This window comes from Chlorocebus sabaeus, chromosome 11 (genome assembly GCF_047675955.1).
Source record: "Chlorocebus sabaeus isolate Y175 chromosome 11, mChlSab1.0.hap1, whole genome shotgun sequence".
Taxonomy (NCBI): domain Eukaryota; kingdom Metazoa; phylum Chordata; class Mammalia; order Primates; family Cercopithecidae; genus Chlorocebus; species Chlorocebus sabaeus.
Window position 1 is genome coordinate 23,076,458 of NC_132914.1, and position 22,464 is coordinate 23,098,921.

The window sequence follows — 22,464 nt, forward strand, 5'->3', positions numbered from 1 at the left end:
GGTTGTCTAAAGTGTCTCTCAATAAAATTTCATATTTTTTCCAAAGAGGACTTGCTTTCTTGTTTAATTAAATGTATCATATTATTTGATGCTATTGTAAATGCAATTTTTTCTTATGTTACAAAATGGAATTGGTGTATGCATGTTGATTTGAACAGAAATGTTGTTACATTGAATACTTTTTTTTTTTTTTTTTTGAGACGGAGTCTTGCTCTGTCCCCCCGGCTGGAGTGCAGTGGCCGGATCTCCGCTCACCGCAAGCTCCGCCTCCCAGGTTCACGCCATTCTCCTGCCTCAGCCTCCCGAGTAGCTGGGACTACAGGCGCCCGCCACTACGCCCGGCTAGTTTTTTGTATTTTTTAGTACAGACGGGGTTTCACCGTGTTAGCCAGGATGGTCTCGATCTCCTGACCTCGTGATCCACCCGTCTCGGCCTCCCAAAGTGTTGGGATTACAGGCTTGAGCCACCGCGCCCGGCCTGAATACATTTTTTAAAATAAAGAAACTTTCACTTTTACAAAATTATGTATAACCTGTGAAAATGCTACTGTCCCCTTGTGCAACACATGAATCACAGAGAAAGATCAGAGGGTGTGATGGTGTAATGTTATGAAGTATATATTTGATCTTTGACCTTGTAACTCCTAAAATCTTTAGCAACTCCACAGTGATACCTCTTTGCATCTTAATGAGTTGACTGACAGCTGACCAGCCCTTCCAGGTGGGGGCTGTTCACTGGAAAGAATCAAGGCAGGATTCTAGGGTTGGGATTTTCAGGCCCACTCCCTGACCTCTGGGGAGGAGAAAAGGGTTACAGGTTAAGTTGATCACCAGTGGTTAATGGTTTCATCAATCATGCCTGCTAATGAAGCCTCCATAAAACTCCAAAAGGACAGGGCTTGGAGAGCTTCCAGATAAGAAGGTGGGGGTTTCTGGAGGGTGATGTGCCCACCACGGAGGGCACAGAAGCTCCGCGTCCCTTCCCCCATACCTCATCCTATGCACTCCTTCATCTGAATCCTTTGTAACATAATAAACCAGTAAACGTAAGTAAGTGTTTCCTTGAGTTCTGTGAGCTGCCCTAGCAAATTAACCAAATCCAAAAAGAGAGTTGGGGGAACCCCAACTTGAAGCCAGTCAGTCAAAAGTTCCAGAGGCCTAGATGTGTGACTGGTAGGGGTTGGGGGTAGTCTTGTAGGACTGAGCCCTCAGTCTGTGGGATCTGACACTATATGTAGATAGTGTTGGAATTGAATTGGAGATACCCTGCTGGTGTCTGCTGCAGAACTGCTTGCTTGCTTGGTGTGTGGGGGAAAAACACAAACACATTTGGTGGCAGAAGTTTTCTATGTTGATTATTCTGGGAAAACTCTATTGTCTCCTTGGGCAACATATGGATTTCGGAAAAAGATGAGAGGGTGTGATGGTGTAATATTCTGAAATACATAGTTGAGATCTTTGATCTCATTTTGTGGCATACAACGCCTAAAATCTTTAGAAACTCCACGGTGTTATCTTTTTGCATGTTAATGAGTTGACTGAGGCCCTATGCAGCTTCAGGGTGGGGGCTGGTCACTGGAAACAGCCAGACACCCCGCAACCTTGGTTCTTTTCACAGTCTTCTGTGTTGTAGTGTGAGAACAGAGAAAAAGCAGTTGGTCAGCAGTGACCAGAGATGGTCCCTGGTTGAGAGCATGGGCTTTGGAATAAGAGAGGCCTGGGTGAAGTCCCAGGTGATTATTAGCAGCTGTGTGTATGAACAGATTCCTAGATTCACCACATCACAAGATTCTTCTGTCAAATGCATAAATTAAAATAGCTCCTGTCTATTAGGATTGTTTTAAGGATGAAGTGAGGCACTACCTATAAAGAGCACAGAACCTGGCACACAGAAATGTGAACTAAATATTTACCAATGTTAGTGATAATGATTCTTGCTTGTCCATGCATGTTTTCTTCACAGTGAGCTTAAGTCTTAAAAAACAGTTCTACTTTCCTCTTCAAAATTTAATTTTTGACTGTCCTTCCTCCATTTGTATTTATATTTTTTCCCCAAAAAACAATCTCTCCCTCTCCCTCCCTCCCTCGTTTCCTCCCTTCCTCTCTCCCTCAGCTTGTTCTAAATCTTGCTCTGAACATTCTTTTTCACATTCCTTTTTAAATCTTACAACAACTCCACATATTCAGGTAGAAAAACAGAATCTTCTGGTCTTGGATACAATATATTAAATGTTTCATTTCCCTCCAAAGGAACATGTGTTCCTGCTTAAAAGTTATTTTATTCCCAAATCAAAATAATAGTCAAAGATGTCACCCTTGGGGGAAACTGGGAGAAGGTTTACGTAGAACCTTCTTGTAAATTGTTTTTTGCAATTTTCTGTGAATCTATAGGTATATAAAAATAAATTGTTTTAATAAAAAAATTTCTTGTAAGTGTTCTCATTTCTTCTTTGTACTTTTCTGTTTGATTTCTTATAATGAATATATATTTGCGTTGAAAAACAATAAAATTACTCTTACAAGAATAAAAATAAATACATTTATATGGATTACATTTCTAAATATAAACTATAAATGCATTAGAAAAATTCAGGATTTTTTTTCGTGGAAGGGAGGAGCATCAGAGTAAGAAAGATCATCCAAAGAAAGATTGTTTTTTAAAAGAAACCATAAAGGAAAATACTAAAAAGTCTCATTGCATAAAAATTTTTAAATTGCAATAGAATATAAATCAAAATATATGTAACAGGCTAGAATAAAATATTTGATACAAAGACTTAATATACATAATATAGAGTTCCTATAAATCAATAGAAAAATATTTTTAAAAGCAAGTTGAAAGTAGGCAAAAAATACAAAGAAACAGGAGAAAAAATACTAAGAGTCAATACCCACTCAGCTCTTCTTATATTCAGAAAAATGCAAATTAAGTCAAATATAATGTGTCCTTTTTTTCCACAAATAGTGTTGTTTTTCCATATGGGTAACAATCAGTCTTATCCATTATTGAAGATAAATGGTACATTTTGGGGAGGGTAATTTAACGATATCTCCCAAAATTAAAAGCTGATTGCATTTCTAGATATGTATTTTATGGGAATACTTATGAACCAAAACAAGTAGTGCCACACTGTGAATAAGTGAACACACATGCCGTTCACTTGGATGGGACTTATTTAGATGACAAGCGCCTGGGCCCAGGATATTTCACCCCTAATTGCTAGGGACACAGAAGGACCTAAAGCAATGCTTGATTCCTCCTTCTCTACAATGAACAGTCCTTGGAGGAACAGCTGATAGCTCGCTGATGCACTTCATCAATTAGAGGCTGACCCCGCCCCCGCCGAAGCTCCCACAGCAGCTTCCGATTCCAGGGAATTTCAAGATTTCTGGAATTGATACTAGAACAAGAATTTTACAACTGTTCTCCCAAATATGATTGAATATAATACAATGTAATGTGATATAGTATACTATAACCACACATTCTTGTACATTCTGTCAATATTGCTATTTTAACACATGCATGGATTGGCCAAAGCAATGTAATGGATTGGCCATTGCTTTGTTTTTATTCTTGATATTAATTCAGTTCACAGTTGCCAATCAATAAATTGGGACTGAAGTCAACAAATTGAAAAGTAGCAGTAATGAGTAAGCAGAATATTGTGCTGTTCTTTCAGCAAAACAATTGATCTTCTTGTTATTTCTACCATCTCTAAAGGCAAGAAACAGAATCCCAGAGGAAGCATAAAATATTGTTTGGATTCCCATAATCCTGCTTTCTTTATTTACGATTCCCTTCTTCATCCTTCCTGCCTGTCCAGATGGTTTTCCTCTTGATTTCCCAAACTGAACTATGCTCACTGCCTTTGAGATGCTAAGTACTTGAGAAGACTTCATCTTCATTCGTCACAAACAGAAGTCATAAACTCTTACCTTTGCCGAATTATGCTGGGGTTAGCTGTCACTAAATGACTTTTGGATCCAACATCTTTAGTGTATTCACTTGACAAAGGAGGGAGATTGCATCTAGAGAAACAAGAACAAACATTTTGGAATGATTCGCATATTTTAAATCATCAGTTAGAATAATACAAATAGAAATTTTATTAATTCTAGCTCAATTCACAAGTAACTGTTTCTTTTTTTAACCACCTCTCCCTTTCAATAGACATTAGATGAATAATTAACTATCAGCATCTTCCAAATGCTGTCATAAAAACCACTCCTGTTTAGGAAGAAAGATAATGTCAGCCAAAGGGGTAAATGATCTACAAAAAGAAAGAGACAGTAACTAGGAGGTATTTATTCCGTTCAAAATATTTTTGAGAGGGTAGGACAGACATTCTTAGACCTGAATTAGAGCTCAGGACAGTGTGGTACACTAGAGGACATGGGACCTACAGTACCTCTGCACACCCATAAACCTCAAAAGACAGGGAAGAATTAATATATTTTCTGGTGTTTTTCTTTCTTTTTCCAAAATCTAAATTATAAGAGTGCATTCAGGGCCATGTGCTATTCACTTAAATCATAGCAAGTCTGACTTGTGAGTATCTGGCCAGTGCATAGGCTGATTACTGGTGAAGGCATAATGGCTCATCATGCAAATAAATGCAGTGATCCACCATCCCAGTTCAGCCAAAGGAAAGAGTACAGGTGATGTTTCCCTGGTGATGGGAATAGCCACTCCACTCCCATTCCCAAAACACCACCCTGCCCCAGTTGCTTTCCTTGGCCACCATGTCTCATAAATGCTTACAATGGGAAATATGACTACCCCAAATTCAAATCCCATTTCTGCCTGTGCAACATTAGGCAAGTTAATTTATTTGCCTGACTTCAGTTTCTCCATTACACAAAATGAGGATAATGATTTTTCCCCTTTTATTGAATTGTTGTAAGGATTAAAAACGGTATGTAATAAAAAAATTCCCTAACCTTGATGTGTACACTTAGTAAATATTTTAAAATATCACAAATCAGATATAGCATACAAAAATAATTAAATATACATTTATTATCTATGAAAACGCCAATTGGGCCTGTAGTTTCCATTAAGCTTTCTTTTATTACTGAGTCCTCATTTCTCCTCTCCAACCATATGTCTAATTTGATTCCTACCACATTAGGGCATCTGTAACTTTTTATCACTTCAGTAAACCAAAGCATCACTTACTTGTAGGTAAAGATATCTTACAAATATTGCAGTCTCTACTAGTTCCCCAACAACTAAATTTTCCCTACAAATTACCCCCAGTATCCAGGCACCTACTCAGCTGATCAGCTCAGGTTCTCTGATTTTGTCTCTTATTTACCCTGTGAGTGTCACCACATCAAGGCATCCTAGGCAGAAACTTGTCTCAGTTGATTTAGAAGCTTCTTTTTATCTGCTCTTTGGTGATAAGATACTGGTTTTTCTGGTAGCTGCCAACAGGTCAGTTAACCAGTCAGTGGCTTTTGCTGAGTGCCCACTGAAAGCACACAGTGCTTGGGGGTGGAGCCCAAGTCAGAGAACCTACTCTTGAGGTATGTACAAGAGTAGATAGAGTGGTTGCCCCATATCCCATGTGGTGTTTCCTGAGGATTCTCATGAGGGAGTGAGTTTATGCATCAACAGCCAGGCTCATCCGGTTGCGGTAACTGATTGTGGTCTTGTGATTTAATTGATCTTTCCAAAGAGGAAGATGACTTCCAGGATAAAACACAGACTAAAATTTGGACACTTGTCTCTTAAAGAAGCTTTGATCTTAATTGCCCTTGGAAGCATGTGAGAATCAGCTATGTTATGCTAAAACTGTAAATTCTGAGTATTGCTGGAGAGTGCTGTCCACGTGTTTTGTCATTATTAAACAAACTGGTTTTCATGAGTAAACACTTTGTTTTCCTGTGTGTTCCATGGCTCATGTGTCTGGGTCTTTTCATATCTACTGCCACAGAGTAATAGCTCAAGAAAAACTTGCAGTTATTTATTATCGCCTAGAACAGAGGGGAATGCTTAAAATCATAAAGATAACATTTTATATGAATTTTGATGTATTTCCAGAAAATTATGACAATACATTTTGGTGTAAGTTCTGGGTAAACTTTTCTTTAAGTGCAAATATCTGTGACACTTTCCTGTATCTCTTCTCTCAGAAAAAGCACACCATAATTTTAGTTCCTCAACTCATAAATTGATAATTACAAAGATGTACACAAAAGGCACATTTAATAAAGTCAAATTGTTTTAATAAGGCATATTTGTGGTGTAAAATGTTTCAAAGTTTGCATTATCGCTGTTGGCACAATTAACAAATATTAATGACTGAAGTGTCTTAGCAACTGTACTCATGATCTTAAAAGAGATCTGATCAGAGAATTAACAAGAAATGAATATTCTTTGAATTGGGATGTGGAAGTAAGTGGGAAATGGGCTTGATAGAAAGAAATCTTAAAGTAGAAAAATCACGAAATCACTTTACATTTTTTATATATATGTGAGTATACAAAACATACATTGGAGCATAATTCAAAAGGCACCAAAATTATGTTCCCTCATTCATGTCCCCAAGTTAACCAGTTCCTTTTGAGGATGCAATCCCTGTTAACTTTTGTCTGGCAAACCTTCCCAATAAATTGAATTCAACAATATTATTTTTTAAAGTATTGCTTTGGGCTACAGAGCAAATGTTTACTTTGAGAAATGGGAAATTGATTTTCAGCACTAGAAGATGTGTTTGAAAACATTTAAGCAGAGAAAATCATGAAATCGTTGTATCCTACTCCTAGAAGACACTTTGAACTGTAATCTGGTATATCACTATGTACAGGCAGCACTATTTTTGGATATTGTCTCTCAGTACATCTGTCCATCACACACCCTACAGTCTAGGACCAGACATACAACATGCTTTCTAATCTACATTTATTCATTAAATGTTTAATTTTGAATATATAATATCTCAATATATTAAGCATGCCCCAAAATGCGTATTAAGCAATGATTTATTAATAGATCTGCAAATGGTCAAATAATTTTAAAATAATTTATCAACTTTTATTACTCCTATAATTTAAACTATACATAAGGCTTTTAAAAATTAAAATGTGTCATAAAACAGTACTATTCTTGAAATTAAATCAAAGGCATATGCATACATAGTTCTCGTTATGGTGCTACCTTCTTTGAATTCTTTCAACCCTCATCTCCTCATATTTTAGAAACATTATGCTCAATATTGTGCCAGGCACTCTAATCAGAAGCACCCTTTAATTCTGAACTTGAATATATCAACATCAGATTGCATATAAGGCCAACAAAGTGTTGTTTACTTGTGATAAATATGGCCCACTGGAAATAATAGATAACACTCTATGGTGCCTAAGCCTAGTCTTCTACATGTTAGTAAATGTCCATCTTCACAAATGGATGACACACACACATACACACTCATGAATAATACAAAAATACATTTATTATACTGCACAAAGTGTATTTACACTTCCACGTGTATCAAGGCCATTTGAAATCACTTAACTTTGAATCTGTGAGTTGAATACTATGTATTCCTTCTTTCTTACATAATTTTTGGAAAGAGCACATAAACTAATAATACTCAAGAGCAATATGAAAATATAAACTAAACTACATAAACGGTGTTACAATTATACAGTATTCATACAGTCATAGATAGAGTAAGAGTTGCCATAGTGGGAATGGCCTGAGGAATTGACTACTCTGGTTCCTCCTACAAATTAGAAAGCCGGGCCCCAGCAAGGGTAAAATAATGCACTGTAGGTCACAGACCTAGTCAACAACAGCAAGGATTTGTCTCCTACCTCTCTGTGTTCTTTGCTGGCTCCTCAGCCTCACCTAAGGCCAAAATACTGAAGAGGGTGCCTGAAGGTGGCTCAGGGCTCTGCTCTCACCTGTTCATGCTCTCTGGGTGATTTTCTCCACTCCAATACCTTAAATACCTCTCTGGCTCCATCTCAAGCCATTTTCCCCACTGTTCATGACACTGCAACAGCACCTGCTGTCTTTCCCACCTTGGACCCTTGGGAAGGGTTGTTTCTCTGCTTAGGGTGAAATGAAGAGAAGACTCAGCTCAGACACCACTTCTCCTGAGAAGCTCCCCTGTGTCTGAATTCCCCCACGGTAGCAAGCACATCTCTAGGACATAAATCCATTACAGAATTGTTCAACACACCATTCCCAGAGCCAGCTCAAGGCCCATAGGTTATAGGTGTTCAGTGAGCAGGTGTTGCATTGACTGGAACTAAAAGAATTACATTTGTACTTTTTCCATTTTTCTATTATTTGTATATATTGAAAAGAAAAACTGCAATATAGAGGAAAACTATGCTGGGGGTACCTGTATGAAGGAAAGGTGGGTAGACAGGGATCTAGACTCTCCTGCAGGCTTCAACAAGTGAGAAAAAATGTCTTTCAAGGAGACTAATTCCGAGAGAGAACTTAGCCCCCACAAGTACATGGCTTCTCTTGAAACCCTCTCAAATAAAGTCTTTACTCTTCCCTCTCCCATTTAGCTCAGGGCTCAGAGGTGGCTTAGCATTCTCTCGGCTACCTTTTTTCCACTGCTAGACTGTTACTCATTTATACCTAAAAATAAACAGGAATACAAAATCTCGCTCAGCTTTCTGTCCTTGGTGTTGCTGTGGTCTTCACCCTTCCTGGCCACAGAGTCTGCTGGCACTTGGTTCATAGTCATTTCCACCTCAATGAGGCTTGAGGGTCCACCTGAAAGGCCTCTCAGAGTCTCTCCTCAAGGTTCCTTTATTTTCTCAATAACAAATGTTTTCTTTTTCTACAACACGGCCACTCATCCCCCAGATACCCTGAGCTCTGAAATCTTGCCCTCCAGAAAGCCATTCTTTGACTTTAGCTTCTTCTTCTTATTCCACGTCTCCTTCATTCACAGTCAGGAGCCACAGCTTACCTCACCCCTGCTCTGAATGACCCCATCATTTTTCCCTTTTTCTCCTTCACTCATCTCAGAGCTCTCTTCCTGCCCAGCCCAGATTTCAAGGTGTGTTACTTTACACTCTCTCTAGCCAGAGCCCTCCAAGTTGTCACTCCCTGTCCTTCTTCCCTCTCACCCAGATAATCCCAAACCTGTCTTTATCGAATCACTTGCTGTCTTTCCTTCTATGCCTGGCTGGTAAGCATGTCTGGGCAGAATCACCCAGCAGTGCAGGCTGCTGCCACTACAGTTTGGCAGTCTCTGCCCCTGGCTGAATCTGTCTCAGCAATTCCTTTTCATCTCCTGCAGGGGCCTCCTGTTTTTCCTGGAACAGATGTGCACATCACCAATCGGCTCAGTCCCTTTACCAAGCATCCTCCTTGTTTGAAATTTACCCCTGCTCCTTTGTTCCAGTTTTCCCACTCCCTCAAAGATTTAATCTGTCTTCAGATCCCACTTGCTACTTACACATGCTTTGGTGAAAAACTAAGAATATAGTATAGAATAAAATGAATCCATGAAAACATTTATTCACAGAGAGTTGCCCTTAAGGAAAAGAACAATTTAAAAAGTCAGAATCACCTGGCTGTACAATCTAAAATGAGATGTGAGATTTTCCACTTTCCCCTGTTCCCTTTATTCACAGCAGAGTGGGTATCTCTGTTCTGCCTGAGCCTTCTCGGCTTTGTACTTTCTCGGGGCATGTTCCCTCATTCCCCTTACCTCTCTCCTAAACTCGCTTGTCTATGAGCTGGAAGTGAAGCTAAGGAGCGTGCTACAACTGATTAATCACAAGTGACTAGTTTTGAAAAGCCCCAGGGCTTATGGGAGGGGTGGGGAAAAAGGAGAGAAGGCAGAGGCCGCGCTGTGGGTGCTCTCTCTTACCGCATGACAAAATTTGCTTCATCTATTTGACGGCCACAGCCACTCTTCTTCAGAATCCCACCATTTCCCACCACCGCGCATTTCTTCAATGGCAGCTGGAATGGGGTTGCCTAGCAACAGAAAACAAGGCGGGTTTTCACTGCAAAGAACACACAACTGCTCACAAAATCATTGTTTACAGCAGACCCTTTGGAGGAATTTGACTGAAGACTGGGTCGAGCAAAAAAGAGCATGTGAAAAGAAAGATGCCAAGAAGTCTGTAAGGAACAAACTTGTCTGTTGCCTTGGAATTTAAAAAGCAAAATTTTAAAAAGCCTCCCTGAAGTGTATTTAAATATAACAACATTTATTTTTTTTTTCTTCTCCAATTGGCCATGCACATAGTAGAAGGTGTTTGCTAGGGAAAATTAAAAAAAAAAAAAAAAACTAAACACAGGATTATTTTTAAAGCCATTAAGCTGGAAACAAATGAGCTCCTTTCTCCTCTGTGATTGCCAACTCATTCATTCATACAATTGGCCATTCACTCAACAAATGTTTCTGAATATTTCCTTTGCTAACTGTTGGGGAGAGATACATGCTACAGAAGTCACAGGCCTGAGGGTTCACAGTTTGGGATGTGAGGAGAGAAAGGGATGATGAGAGTGTGAAAATATATACCTAGGTGACAAACTCTATTATAATGCTGAAGTTGCTGCCAAAGAGATACAGACCGAATGTTATGGGGCAATCCACAAGGAAGAAGAAGGTGTTTCTGCTGAGCCAACTCAGGGAAAGCTTTCTCACCTGAGCTGAACCTTAAAGAATACGTAGAATGATGGTTTCCAGCAGCATCCATGTCTCTACAAAGGAAACGAAGTCATCCTTTTTTATGGCTGCATAGTATTCCATGGTGTATATGTGCCACATTTTCTTAATCCAGTCTGTCACTGATGGACATTTGAGTTGATTCCAAGTCTTTACTATTGTGAACAGTGTTGCAATAAACATATGTGTGCCTGTGTCTTTATAGCAGCATGGTTTACCTGGACACAGGAAGGGGAACATCACACACTGGGACCTATTGGGGGGAGGGGGAAGTGGAGAGGAATAGCATTAAGAGATATACCTAACGTAAATGACGAGTTAATGGGTGCAGCACACCAACATGGCACATGTATACATATGTAACAAACCGCACGTTGTGCACATGTACCCTAGAACCTAAAGTATAATAATAATAATATTAATAATAATAATAAAGAATACGTAGGATTCCTCCAGGCACGGAATGCAGCACAAACAATGGCACAGAAGTATTTGCTGAGAGTAATGCTGTGTTTATGAGCTAATGAACACTCTGGGTGGGTCTGTCTAGAACTTCGGATCCACTAAGGGGCAAGTGGCTTGTGCAGAACCAGATAGCATGTGACCTTCCTTCTGCCAACACTGAACTGGACTGCAAAGAAAATGTTCAGTGTATCTGAGTGTTCCCTGAAGTGCTATTTATAGAATGAATATGAAAACCCAGCAATAGCCCCTGAAAGTGAAATGCGTCATTCCGTCACTTCTAGCTGGGTCAGCAAGAACTGCCAGGTACAGAATTTCCTGCTTGCTGAAACAACGCAGAGCGGCTGGAGTTCTTTAGGGAAAGACCTTACAAATATACAGCTGGCATCAAAAATAACCACCCTAGATGAATCTCAGGCAAATAATATGGGTTATTCCAAAAGAATAAATTCCATAAGTATATGAATATACACTGTAAGGGCCTCATACAGACAGGAAGTAGTTAAACCAAAAATAAAATTCCAGGTGTTTCTGTATTCATTGGTAGCTGAGGTGGCAACTTAATGCAACACAAGAAGAGGATTTTAATCCTCTGATTTCTAGTTGTCAAAGGAACAGCCAGAGCTATGGAAATATTGTTGATAAAAATACAGTATTTAAAGTGTAATGTCTAAGCATTTGCCAGCAGAGTTAAGAATTTCCCGCATTACTACACCAGAGACCAGCCCAACAAACATCACAGCAGATCCAGAGAGGAGGGACGGGCAAGAAAGAGAGGAGGGCTTGGAATCAACACTAGAAAAACATCAGTTAGAGCTATAATTTGTTAGATGAAGATTTAAATATTTATATTCAAAGTAGCTATTTGTTTATTCCACAGGTATTTACAAAGTGCCTACTATGCATCAGGCACTGCCCTGGGTGACAGGGACATAAGTAAAACTTCCTGTTCCCACAGAGGTTATATTCTACTGTGGAAAACAGACGATAAGTAAAGATAAATGAGTAAAATGAACAGTGGGTCAGATGGTGACATAAGCTTTGGAAAGAAAGAAAGCATTGCCATGAAAGGATTAGGAGATGCTTTCGGAGAGCAACTGCAATTATTATTATTATTATTATCATTATTATTATTATTTTCTTTTGAGACAGAGTCTTGCTCTGTCACCCAGGCTGGAGTACAGTGGCACGATCTTGGCTCATTGCAACCCACACCTCCGGGGTTCAAGTGATTCTCCTGCCTCAGCCTCTTGAGTAGCTAGGATTACGGGCACACGTCACCATGCCCATCTAATTTTTGTATTTTTTATTTTTTTTTTAGTAGAAATGGGGTTTCACCAGGTTGGCTAGGCTAATCTCAAATTCCTGACCTCAGGTGATCGGCTCACCTCTTCCTCCCAAAGTGCTGGGATTACAGGAGTGAGCCACCACACCTGGCCCCAGGAACTACAATTTTAATAGGGTGATCAGTGAGCAAATTCCTGTAGGAGACAAGGTAGTGAGCCTCACAGATCTCTGTGGGAACCCCTGGGGCAGAAACCCTAAGGAGAAAACATTCCTGGGATGGGAAAGGGGGAGCAAAGAGCCTGTTGTGTCTGGAGATGAAGAAGCAAGGGAGGGAGAAGTAGGAAGGATATCGGAGAGTAGACTAGTAGAGAGGTTGGGGAATACATTCTGAAGGGCCTTGTAGGGTATTGTAAAGACGTAGGTTTTTATTCTACGATGAGAATCAAGTCAACGTTGGGTGTGCAAAGGAGTGACATTATGACATATTTTGGAGCAATCACTATACTGCTATGCGAACAGGCTATAGAATGTCATGGGCAGAAAGAGAGAGACCAGATAGGAGTCTTTTGTAAGAGATTTTGGTAACTGTTGAACCAGAATATGTCCAGAATCTGGCTGCTTCTCACACTACCCTGTCACTGTCACTAGGAATAGTGAGAAGTAGCCAGGTTCTGGACATATTCTGAAGACAGAGCTAACTGGATTTGCTGATACAATGAAAACAGAGCAAGAGAAAAAGAGAGAAATCAAGGATGATGCCAAGAGTTCTGGCATACGGAAGATTACAGGAGGAGCAGGTTTCTGGGGAACGATTTGGAGTTCAATCTTAAATATGTCAAGTGCATGATGTCCTTTAGATACCCAGGTGGCAATGTCAAGTAGGCAAGTGAATATATGACTATGCAGTCAGGGAGTTGGTCCTTCCTGGAGATAGAAAATGGAGAGTGATCAGCATGGGTATTTAAGTCAGGAGACTGGATGGTGAATGAGTGCAGATGGAAAAGAGAAGAGGTCTAAGAATTGTCCAAGTTTAAAAAAAATAGTGTCTCAAGAAGAAAGGAAAAAAAAATACATCAAATGCTACTGATAGATTAAGTAAGACAAGAGCTGAAAATTGCCACTGGACTTAGCAACAGGAAGGTCACTGGTGACCTTGAAAAAGGTAAATTTAGTTGAGCGATAAGAACAAAAACCTGATCTGAGTAAGCTATACATGTACATTTGCATATTTATTTTCATATAGCTTATTTGAAAAATCTGGGTTCACTCATCCTCAACTAATATTTAGTTTGCTTTATAAAAGCCAACTAAAAATCCCTTTAATTGTTGTTAAAGAGTGGTTCTTGCTTGAACCTATTAGACTGGGAATTCCAGGTTTTCTGTCAGGAATCTGTCCCCAAAACAAACAGATCTTGAAAGCAGCAACATAGTCCTACATATAAACAGTACCTCCTAACTTCCAAACTGTGGAACTATGGAATTGGAAGATAGGCTGTCAAACCCCTCTGTATTCTGCTTCCCGTCCTGGAAGGGGTCTAACCTCATACAGATTTTCATGAAATTATATGAGTTTGTGGATGTCAAGCATCTAACCAAGCTACTGACACAGAAGTCCACTCATCTTCCTTCCCTTTTTCATTTCTTTCCTCCTCCTAGCAGAGTCTCCTTGGCTTGCTCAAGCCATGAAGTGCCTAGATTTCGTGGTTTCTGTAGAACACGGTAAAATAGTAATTTATCACACTACCTTAAAAATTAGTAATAATTTTATTAACAGAAAACTTAGCTATTATATCCATGCATTAGTAAAATATCATCCCCCTAAAGCCCTCAAACAGAAGTCCAGGGGTTTAAAAACAAAGCCATGTTGACTTTTTATTGACAAGCAATTTCATTTCATTTCAATAAATATTTCTTGAGTACCTGAGTGCACTCTCTGGGCACTTATAATACATCAGTGAACAATAACAGCACACCAAAGCCCATTTACAGACAAAAACCTTAACTGAGAAAATACTATGGATTTTTTTAAAGTAATTGAGATAATACTCTCATTAACACTCACAGAATACCTCCTCAATTTCTCAGCTTGGCAATGGTCCATGTTTTCCAGAATGATGTATGAACAAGACATTTTCCTTTTTGAGTCTACTTATATAGAAAGAAGTTTGGTCATCCATTGCCACATGAATATTATTATTTTAACAGAGAATATTTTTATTAAGGCATTGCATGCTGTCTTTTCAAATGTGTCTCCTTGTACCTATGCAAGAAAATAATCTACTGGATTTGAGACTATAACATACTATAACACTCTTGCTACCTTTAAAAAAATCTATTCTAAACACAAGGATAAATTAGACAGGTTAACTATAGTAATGAGTTCAAGCATTTTTTTCTTTTTTCTTTTCTTTCTTTTTTCTTCCCTTTTTTTTTTTTTTTTTTTTTGAGACAGGATCTAGTTCTATGTCACCCATGCTAGAATACAATGGTGCCATCACTGCTCACTGCGGCCTTGATCTCTCAGGCCCAAGTAATCCTCCTGCCTCAGCCTTCCAAGTAGCTGGAACTATAGGTGCATGCCACCACACACGGCTATTTTTTGTATTTTTTGTAGAGACAAGATTTCACCATGCTGCCCAGGCTGGTCTCGAACTCAGGGTGAAGCAGTCTGCTCGTCTCAGCCTCTCAAAGTATTGAGATAAGGCATGAGCCACTGCGCCCAGCCTCAAAGATTTCCTATTCTTTCTCAGCCACTAACCATCCTATGGATCTTTGTCCAAAGTTTTTTTTTTATCTGTAACTGTTTCATCTGTTAATGGCCATCTTATTAGTGACCATATTATATTAATCATCTGGATTGAGATTCAGATTTGTCAGGCCCCTCAACCTTTCAGCGCCTCATTGGAAACAAGACATGATAAAAAAACATCTGTTCCATCTTCCAGGACTATTATGAGACTTAAAATAAGGTGAGGCATTGATCATTATCAGGAACCTTTGAAGTCCCATATAAATATATTATATTAATTCATTATTATGTACTAATAAAATTGCATTCCTTAGGGGAAAGTTAGTATTTTGCTAGAGCACTGTGATATTTAGTCTATATTTGTGTGAGATATTTTCAATTTCAAATTTATTTTCAATTTTATATATTGTGTTTTTTGTTTGTTTGCTTGTTGTTTGTTTTGAGACAGGGTTTCACTCTGTCCCCAAGGCTGGAGTGCAGTGGTCCAATCACGGCTCACAGCAGCTTCAACCTCCTGGGCTCAAACAATCCTCCTGCCTCAGCCACCCAAATAGCTGGGGCTATAGGCGCATACCACCATGCTTGGCTAATTTTTATTTTTTGTTTTTTGGTGTTTTTTGGTAGACACGAGGTTTCACCACGTTACCCAGGCTAATTTATATAGATTTTGAACAAATTAATCTTTTTGGTCATTGGTCCTTTGAGGGTGTATTTGTTTGTTTGTTTGTTTGTTTGTTTTGAGACAGAGTCTCATTCTGTCACCCAGGCTGGAGTGCAATGGTGCAATCTTGGCTCACAGCAACCTCGGCCTCCTGGGTTCAAGCAATTCTCCTGCCTCAGCCTCCTTAGTAGCTGGGATTGCAGGTGCACACCACCACACTCGGATCTTTATTTTTGTATTTTTGGTAAAGACGGGGTTTCACCATGTTGGCCAGACCTCAGGTGATCTGCCTGCCTCAGCCTCCCAAAGTACTGAGATTACAGGCGTGAGCTAACGTGCCCAGCCAAGGGTGTATTTGTTAATACAACCTCTATCAAGTCATGAGTTTTAATGACATATATGTTTGTAGAAATCATTGCAGGTATATATCTTTTTTTTCAACACGTCATATCTGGGCTAAGTACAGATGAGATGATCAACAAATTGTTCAATAATTAGTTATTTAATCACAAAATTTTCCTGGAGCATCTAATCCATTCTCAGCAGTTTCTGGACCTAAAGTGGCATTTCCTTATGTTGTAATGAATATATAAATAAATCTCCAAATTTGAAGAACAAGTGTGAGACCCATCACTCTAAATATGAACCCATCAGTAAGGCCATTCAGTGCGTTGCTTCTGAGATATCCGTTATCCTCATTTTCCACAGTCTGCATCACTCGTGCCTCTTCTCAAATAGCCCTAATACCTAACTTCCCTGTTCATTCATCAACTTTTCATTGAGCACCTAGTATGGGCCAGGAGCTGTGATGGATGCTGAAAATGTGATGGTGAACAAAACAGACACATACCCCGCTCATGCAGCTTACACGCTAAATAGAAAAACAGAATTTAACAAACATGACAGCAAAGTGCAGAGTGCTATAAGGTTAGGAAAAATTTCTCTGAGGAATTAACATTTAAGCTGAGATCTACAGCTTTAGGCATATGAAAGTAGTTGAGATTTCTGGTCTATTAGATAATATTAGGAAGGTGAAAAAAAAGACAAACAAAAATTAGGATCTTTGGTGTTTTGTAGTATGCATGAGAGTGAAAAGACTTGTTAAGTCCTGGCTCACAATATGAATTCTGGAAAAATGCTATTCAAATCTGAAGAATTTAAACCCTGTTTTTTGTGCCTTATGTAAATAGTACTGGAGCATCTCAGAATGGTTTTTATAATTAAGTAAACAAAGCATCATTTACCAGAGTCATTTCCAAAGCCCGAATCTCACCTCTTCCTCCTCTCCTCGTGCAATCCACACAAAGCAACAAAGAGCTGGCGAGCTGGGACTCCACCCGCAACCCCAAACAGCAGAGCCAGCACTGACCTCAACCACTGGCACAAGGAGACTTTACACCTACTCATCTTCCAACCCACAGACATAATTAGATGTCTTGAAAGATAATTGTGTGACCTCTCAAAGCACATGAGTTAACCACCATAAATCATTAATTGTTGCAGAGTCTGAGCTGGTCTGGGAGGCAGGGCAAAAAGTAGCAAGTGCATGGAGAAAAAGAAAATGTAAACCACTTAGTGGATAGAGAATTGGATGCAACAGTAATTTTCACAGGAATGCACAACATTTTACTAAGAGCACTTCCGATTACAAATTAAGTAACAATAGCCTTTGTGAGAGGCTGCTTTTGAGGCACGTCTGTAATTTTAAAAATCAGCATCATGCATTGATGTGAAATCAACATCTAAGAATTAAAAAGAAGTTCTTTAAAACCACTAAAGGGCAGAACAAGAGATTGCGGGCAGGCTGCAATGCCCTTACATCCACGTTATAAAAAATAACTAACCTTAAATATAGATTTCTTGAATCCTTTTTGGAGTCTTTTTGAATCTAAAAACTTCAGAATCCCTGAAGCAACCAGCTCACCAGGATTCTACCAATAGTGGTGTTCTGTCAGAACTGACCTAAGGCCTGAGCGGATATGAGGAGGCTCCGAGGCTCTGCCGTTTATGAAAATTGAGTGTTAGATTGAATCAGTTTAAGGTGACTAGTGGTCAATTAAATATCTTTAATTTCCTTTTTTTTTTTTTTTTTTTTTTGAGACAGAATCTCGCTCTGTTGCCCAGGCTGGAGTGCAGTGGCCAGATCTCAGCTCACTGCAAGCTCCGCCTCCCAGGTTCACGCCATTCTCCTGCCTCAGCCTCCCGAGTAGCTGGGACTACAGGCGCCCGCCACCTTGCCTGGCTAGTTTTCTTTTGTTTGTTTTTTTTAGTAGAGACGGGGTTTCACCGTGTTAGCCAGGATGGTCTCGATCTCCTGACCTCGTGATTCGCCCGTCTCGGCCTCCCAAAGTGCTGAGATTACAGGCTTGAGCCACCGCGCCCGGCCAAATATCTTTAATTTCAACAATTATCTAAGCAACGAACAAATACTCGAAATGTTCTCTAGCTTTTGAAGATGACAACAGGAGTCTCCATGTTTTAAGTTTAATATAGCATATATCAGATTATTATGATCACTCTTACCATACTCCACTGCTTCAATGTAAGTTTCTGAGATTCCCTGAGTAATTTTTCACCTATTTCCTTGTGATCATTCTTCCCCTGGCTCCCTTCTGCCACTCCCTAGTTCCTCTGTTATCTGCAGCCTACATTTGTTGCTTTGTTACTTTTATATGTGGGGAGGATGCTACAATTATTGACGAAAACATATTGTTTTAGAAATTTAAAATAATGATGCTACCATAACTAAGTTTTGTTGATTTTGTTACACATTTATGTTTATGTGATACCCTTTTAGCTAAAAGAGTGATGCTTACTTTCACATTTGGCAATATAAAGAAAAATCGGTTTTTTGGTTGGTGGTGGTAAGAGGGTTTTGTTGTTCTTGTTTGTGTGTTTATTTGCCATAGTAATCCCCGCCAAACTCTTTTCTCTTTGACAGGAAGGGGGAGCAGGTATTCCTTGTCATGTAATTGTGTTTTAAAGCTAGAAAAATTATCCAGCCACTCAGTATTTAGAATTGTGGCACTGAGTGCCACAATTAAGAAGAATCAACAGCAGTGTTAGCTGCAGGTCTCAAACCATATTGGAAAAGCACAGAGTTTGCTTTGCAAGCCTTCAGAGTGGTCTGAAAGGCTGTCACTACATGCCACCTGCTATCAATCATGATGTCAAAACATATGTTTGCCCTTCTTAATGAAAATCTCAAGTTTTCGACCATAAGAACATCAACTCACACATCTAATTGCACTCCGACCCATTTCTTTCTATATACCCTCACCCACGTATCCTCCTGAACTCCCATACATAATTATTCTTCACCCACACACATAATTTAATTTCTTGCCCATATGTTAATTATATCCTCAACTTAGGCATCTAAATACACACCCCTGCCTCACATTTAATTATAGCCCCCCTCTTATAAATGTAATTACATCATTCGGCCTCCCACCTAATTATCCCTCCTTAACATATTTAATTGCACTGCCCTGCTTCAGCACCTAATTGCATTCTAACCAGTGCACCCAACTCTCCAACAATATTCCTCATACGAACATCTCTTTATTCCTGTACCCCAGTCACTTTATTACCTCAACTAAGGACTGGCAACTTCCCACAAGCGAATTCCTAGCGAGCATGGTGCCCAGCTAAACAAACAAAATAATAACAAGATGCAGCCGAATCAAAAGCAGCTTTGGTTCTTTCCACCAAGTAAATGAACACGTATTGGCTTTTTCAGTCATTTAACTAGCCCCTTAGAAGTCGAAATTAAAATTTCAGCTGTTTTCTTACTTTGCATACGTAAGCATTTTATGATGAAAATATCTGGAAATTATTTCACTTATTTCAGAGAAAAAAATACGTCTCATTATAGATATTTAATTATTAAACCCTTGAAAAAAATTACACAAAATTTTCCCTGAAGGTATATATTTGTACATGCTAGTTATAGAATATTTACAGTTGCCTACCACTCAAGGACTTTTAACAGTTCTTCTATGAAAACAAATTTCCAGAAAGCTGCTGCTAAGATTTGTATTCCCCATTCTATTAATAAAATTTTGATTTTGTTTATTTTTTTTGAGACGGAGTCTCACTCTGTCACCCAGGCTGGAGTGCAATGGCCGGATCTCAGCTCATTGCAAGCTCCGCCTCCCAGGTTCATGCCATTCTCCCGCCTCAGCCTCCCGAGTAGCTGCGACTACAGGCGCCCGCCTCCGCGCCCAGCTAGTTTTTTGTATTTTTTAGTAGAGACGGGGTTTCACCATGTTAACCAGGATGGTCTCGATCTCCTGACCTCGGGATCCGCCCGTCTCGGCCTCCCAAAGTGCTGGGATTACAGGCTTGAGCCACCGCGCCCGGACAAAACTGTGATTTCAAAAGGATAACTTCAGTGTTATGCTCTCTACACAGGATGCTTCTTTGGAAATTGAATGATGTGAATATTTATGTAGTGGGTGTTATTTGCCTATTAAAATTTCTTACTCAATCCGTTATAAAAAAATAACACGAAAGCATTCCAAAAAGTGTTTTGTATGTTTCACATATGATCTGTTATTCTGGATACAACTCGTATGGCATCAATCAGTTCATGTGCCCATGCAGCAGATTTATTAAACATTTCATAGTCAAGTCCCAATGAATTGAAATTTCTTACTGATGTTGTTTCTGGAACCATAAGGTGATAAAAACTGTGCCTACACTTTAGGGCAGAGGTTGACCACATTTTGAAAGTCCTCAAAACTGTTTTCTTTTCATAATGGAAAGGGAAGGAAATAATGAAGGGCATGCCCAACATTTCAAAGGTAGTGCCAATCATCTTAGTAGTGGAGCAGAAAATGGAAGAAGCAGCAGCAGGAAGAACTAAGCCTCATGCCATTGCTAGACATCATATTTGTAATCCCCTCATTGGAAATACCACAGAAAGATTCATTTTCTCCAAATACAGAAAGCACATCTTCATGTTGATGAACATCATCTTGTAGCCTGCCTGCCTGCATCCAGTCCCTGGTTTAATGTTCCTCTATGACCACTGGCAAGTTATTTAAACTTAGTGCCTTCGTTGTCTCACTTGTAATAATTGTACTGACTTCTTACACTTGTTGTGAGGATTAAATGACTTATGTCTGGCACAAGGTAAATGATCAATAATTGTTATTTTTATCTTTAAGAGATCAACATTTTCTCAGCAACACAGGCTACAAATCTCAGAGGCATTTTTGCTCACCTCTCTCTTGATATCTACCTAACACCTCCCTCCGCAGAGGCTCTTCTGTTCTTCTCTTTCCACCCTCATTGTAACTATTGTTTAAAATGGCTTAATGCTATAAATCGGCCTCTAGTTCTTGCCTATCATCAGTCCTTCATTCTCATATCCTAATTCTTCTAAAACAAAAGCTAGTGCAAATCACTTTTCTAATTAAAAAAAAAATGTACCATGTTTTCCCTTGCTCACAGACAAAAACATTTGGGATCTTCATTGAAGCACCCACCCAGGACCTCTCAACACCCTAAACTTCCTGTTCATTCTTTTCTACCACCTCGTTATCTATGCATACACCCAGTATTCCCTCCACACCATTTTACGCACCTGTGTTTCCTCAGACACAGCCTGAATTTCCTGTCTCCCTACCTCTCTTAAAGCTGCTTCAATGGCTCGCCCTCACCCCTTCTCCTTGCTTTCTCTACTCTATTACTTGCCTTCCAAATTATTTTTCAACCTTAAGACCTATGAAGGGACTGCAAGTATAGGGTCCAATAAAATTCCCTGCAAGTGCAAGGAATGCTAAATAAACTCAAGCAGACAAGAGGCACACTGGAATTCATTTATGCGCCGTGAGTCATGAGATTATGTATTAAAGCTGTGCACAGTGGCCGGCAAATACACATGGAATTGAAACAAATCATTTATTCAATACTTCAGAGACTTCCAAACTTATTACTGTTGCTACGGTTATTTTCTTTGCTTCAAAATGGAAGCCTTTATTGTTTCTCAGACAAGGTTATACCAGAAAACCCCTATTAAAAAAAAAAAAAAAAAAAAAAGAACAAAATATAGGCTAGGCACGGTGGCTCACATCTGTAATTCCAGAACTTCAGAAGGCTGAGGCATGAGGATTGCTTGAGGCCAGGAGTTTGAGACCAGCCTGGGCAACATAGTAAGACTCTGTCTCTACTAAAAAATAATATATTTTTTAATTAGCCCAGCATCGTGGCATGGACATGTAGTCCCAGCTACTTGGGAGGCTGAGGCGGGAGGATCTCTTGAACCTGGGAGTTGAAGGCTGCAGTGAGCTATGATTGTGCATTCCAGCCTGGGTGACAGAGTCAGACCCTGTCTCTTGAAAAAATGTGTGCACACATATGCACACCCACACACACACAAAAGTGTGTGTGTATATATACACACACACACACACACTCACACACACACACATATACACAAAAGAGAAGATGAGGTAAAGTGGGCACTCTTCCCTAATTTCTTGGTCTATTTCTGGAAGTGACACTTAGACACCCCAAGGAATTTGATGGTGTAGAAAACCATGAGTACAATCCAACTCCATTTTTTCAGAAATGAAGAACTACAAATACCAAGCAAGTTTCAGTTAAGAACCTTTGGTAAGTATTTATTGAGTGCC

At 39.4% G+C, this 22,464-nt stretch overlaps 1 protein-coding gene across 2 annotated transcripts in view; it reads right to left on the reverse strand.

Moving 5' to 3' along the window:
- The window catches only part of ST8SIA1 (ST8 alpha-N-acetyl-neuraminide alpha-2,8-sialyltransferase 1), a 142,941-nt gene that overhangs the window by 52,355 nt on the left and 68,122 nt on the right, over positions 1-22,464 (reverse strand). Inside the window, exons 3-4 of one of the 2 annotated variants that reach the window (XM_007967886.3) lie at positions 9,855-9,964; positions 3,940-4,032 (exon numbers count right to left, since the gene is read on the reverse strand). In XM_007967886.3, coding sequence (XP_007966077.1) covers positions 3,940-4,032; positions 9,855-9,964 — 203 coding nt within the window. The remainder of the gene's footprint in view (positions 1-3,939; positions 4,033-9,854; positions 9,965-22,464) is intronic. The other variant, XM_037990269.2, reaches the window with a different exon arrangement.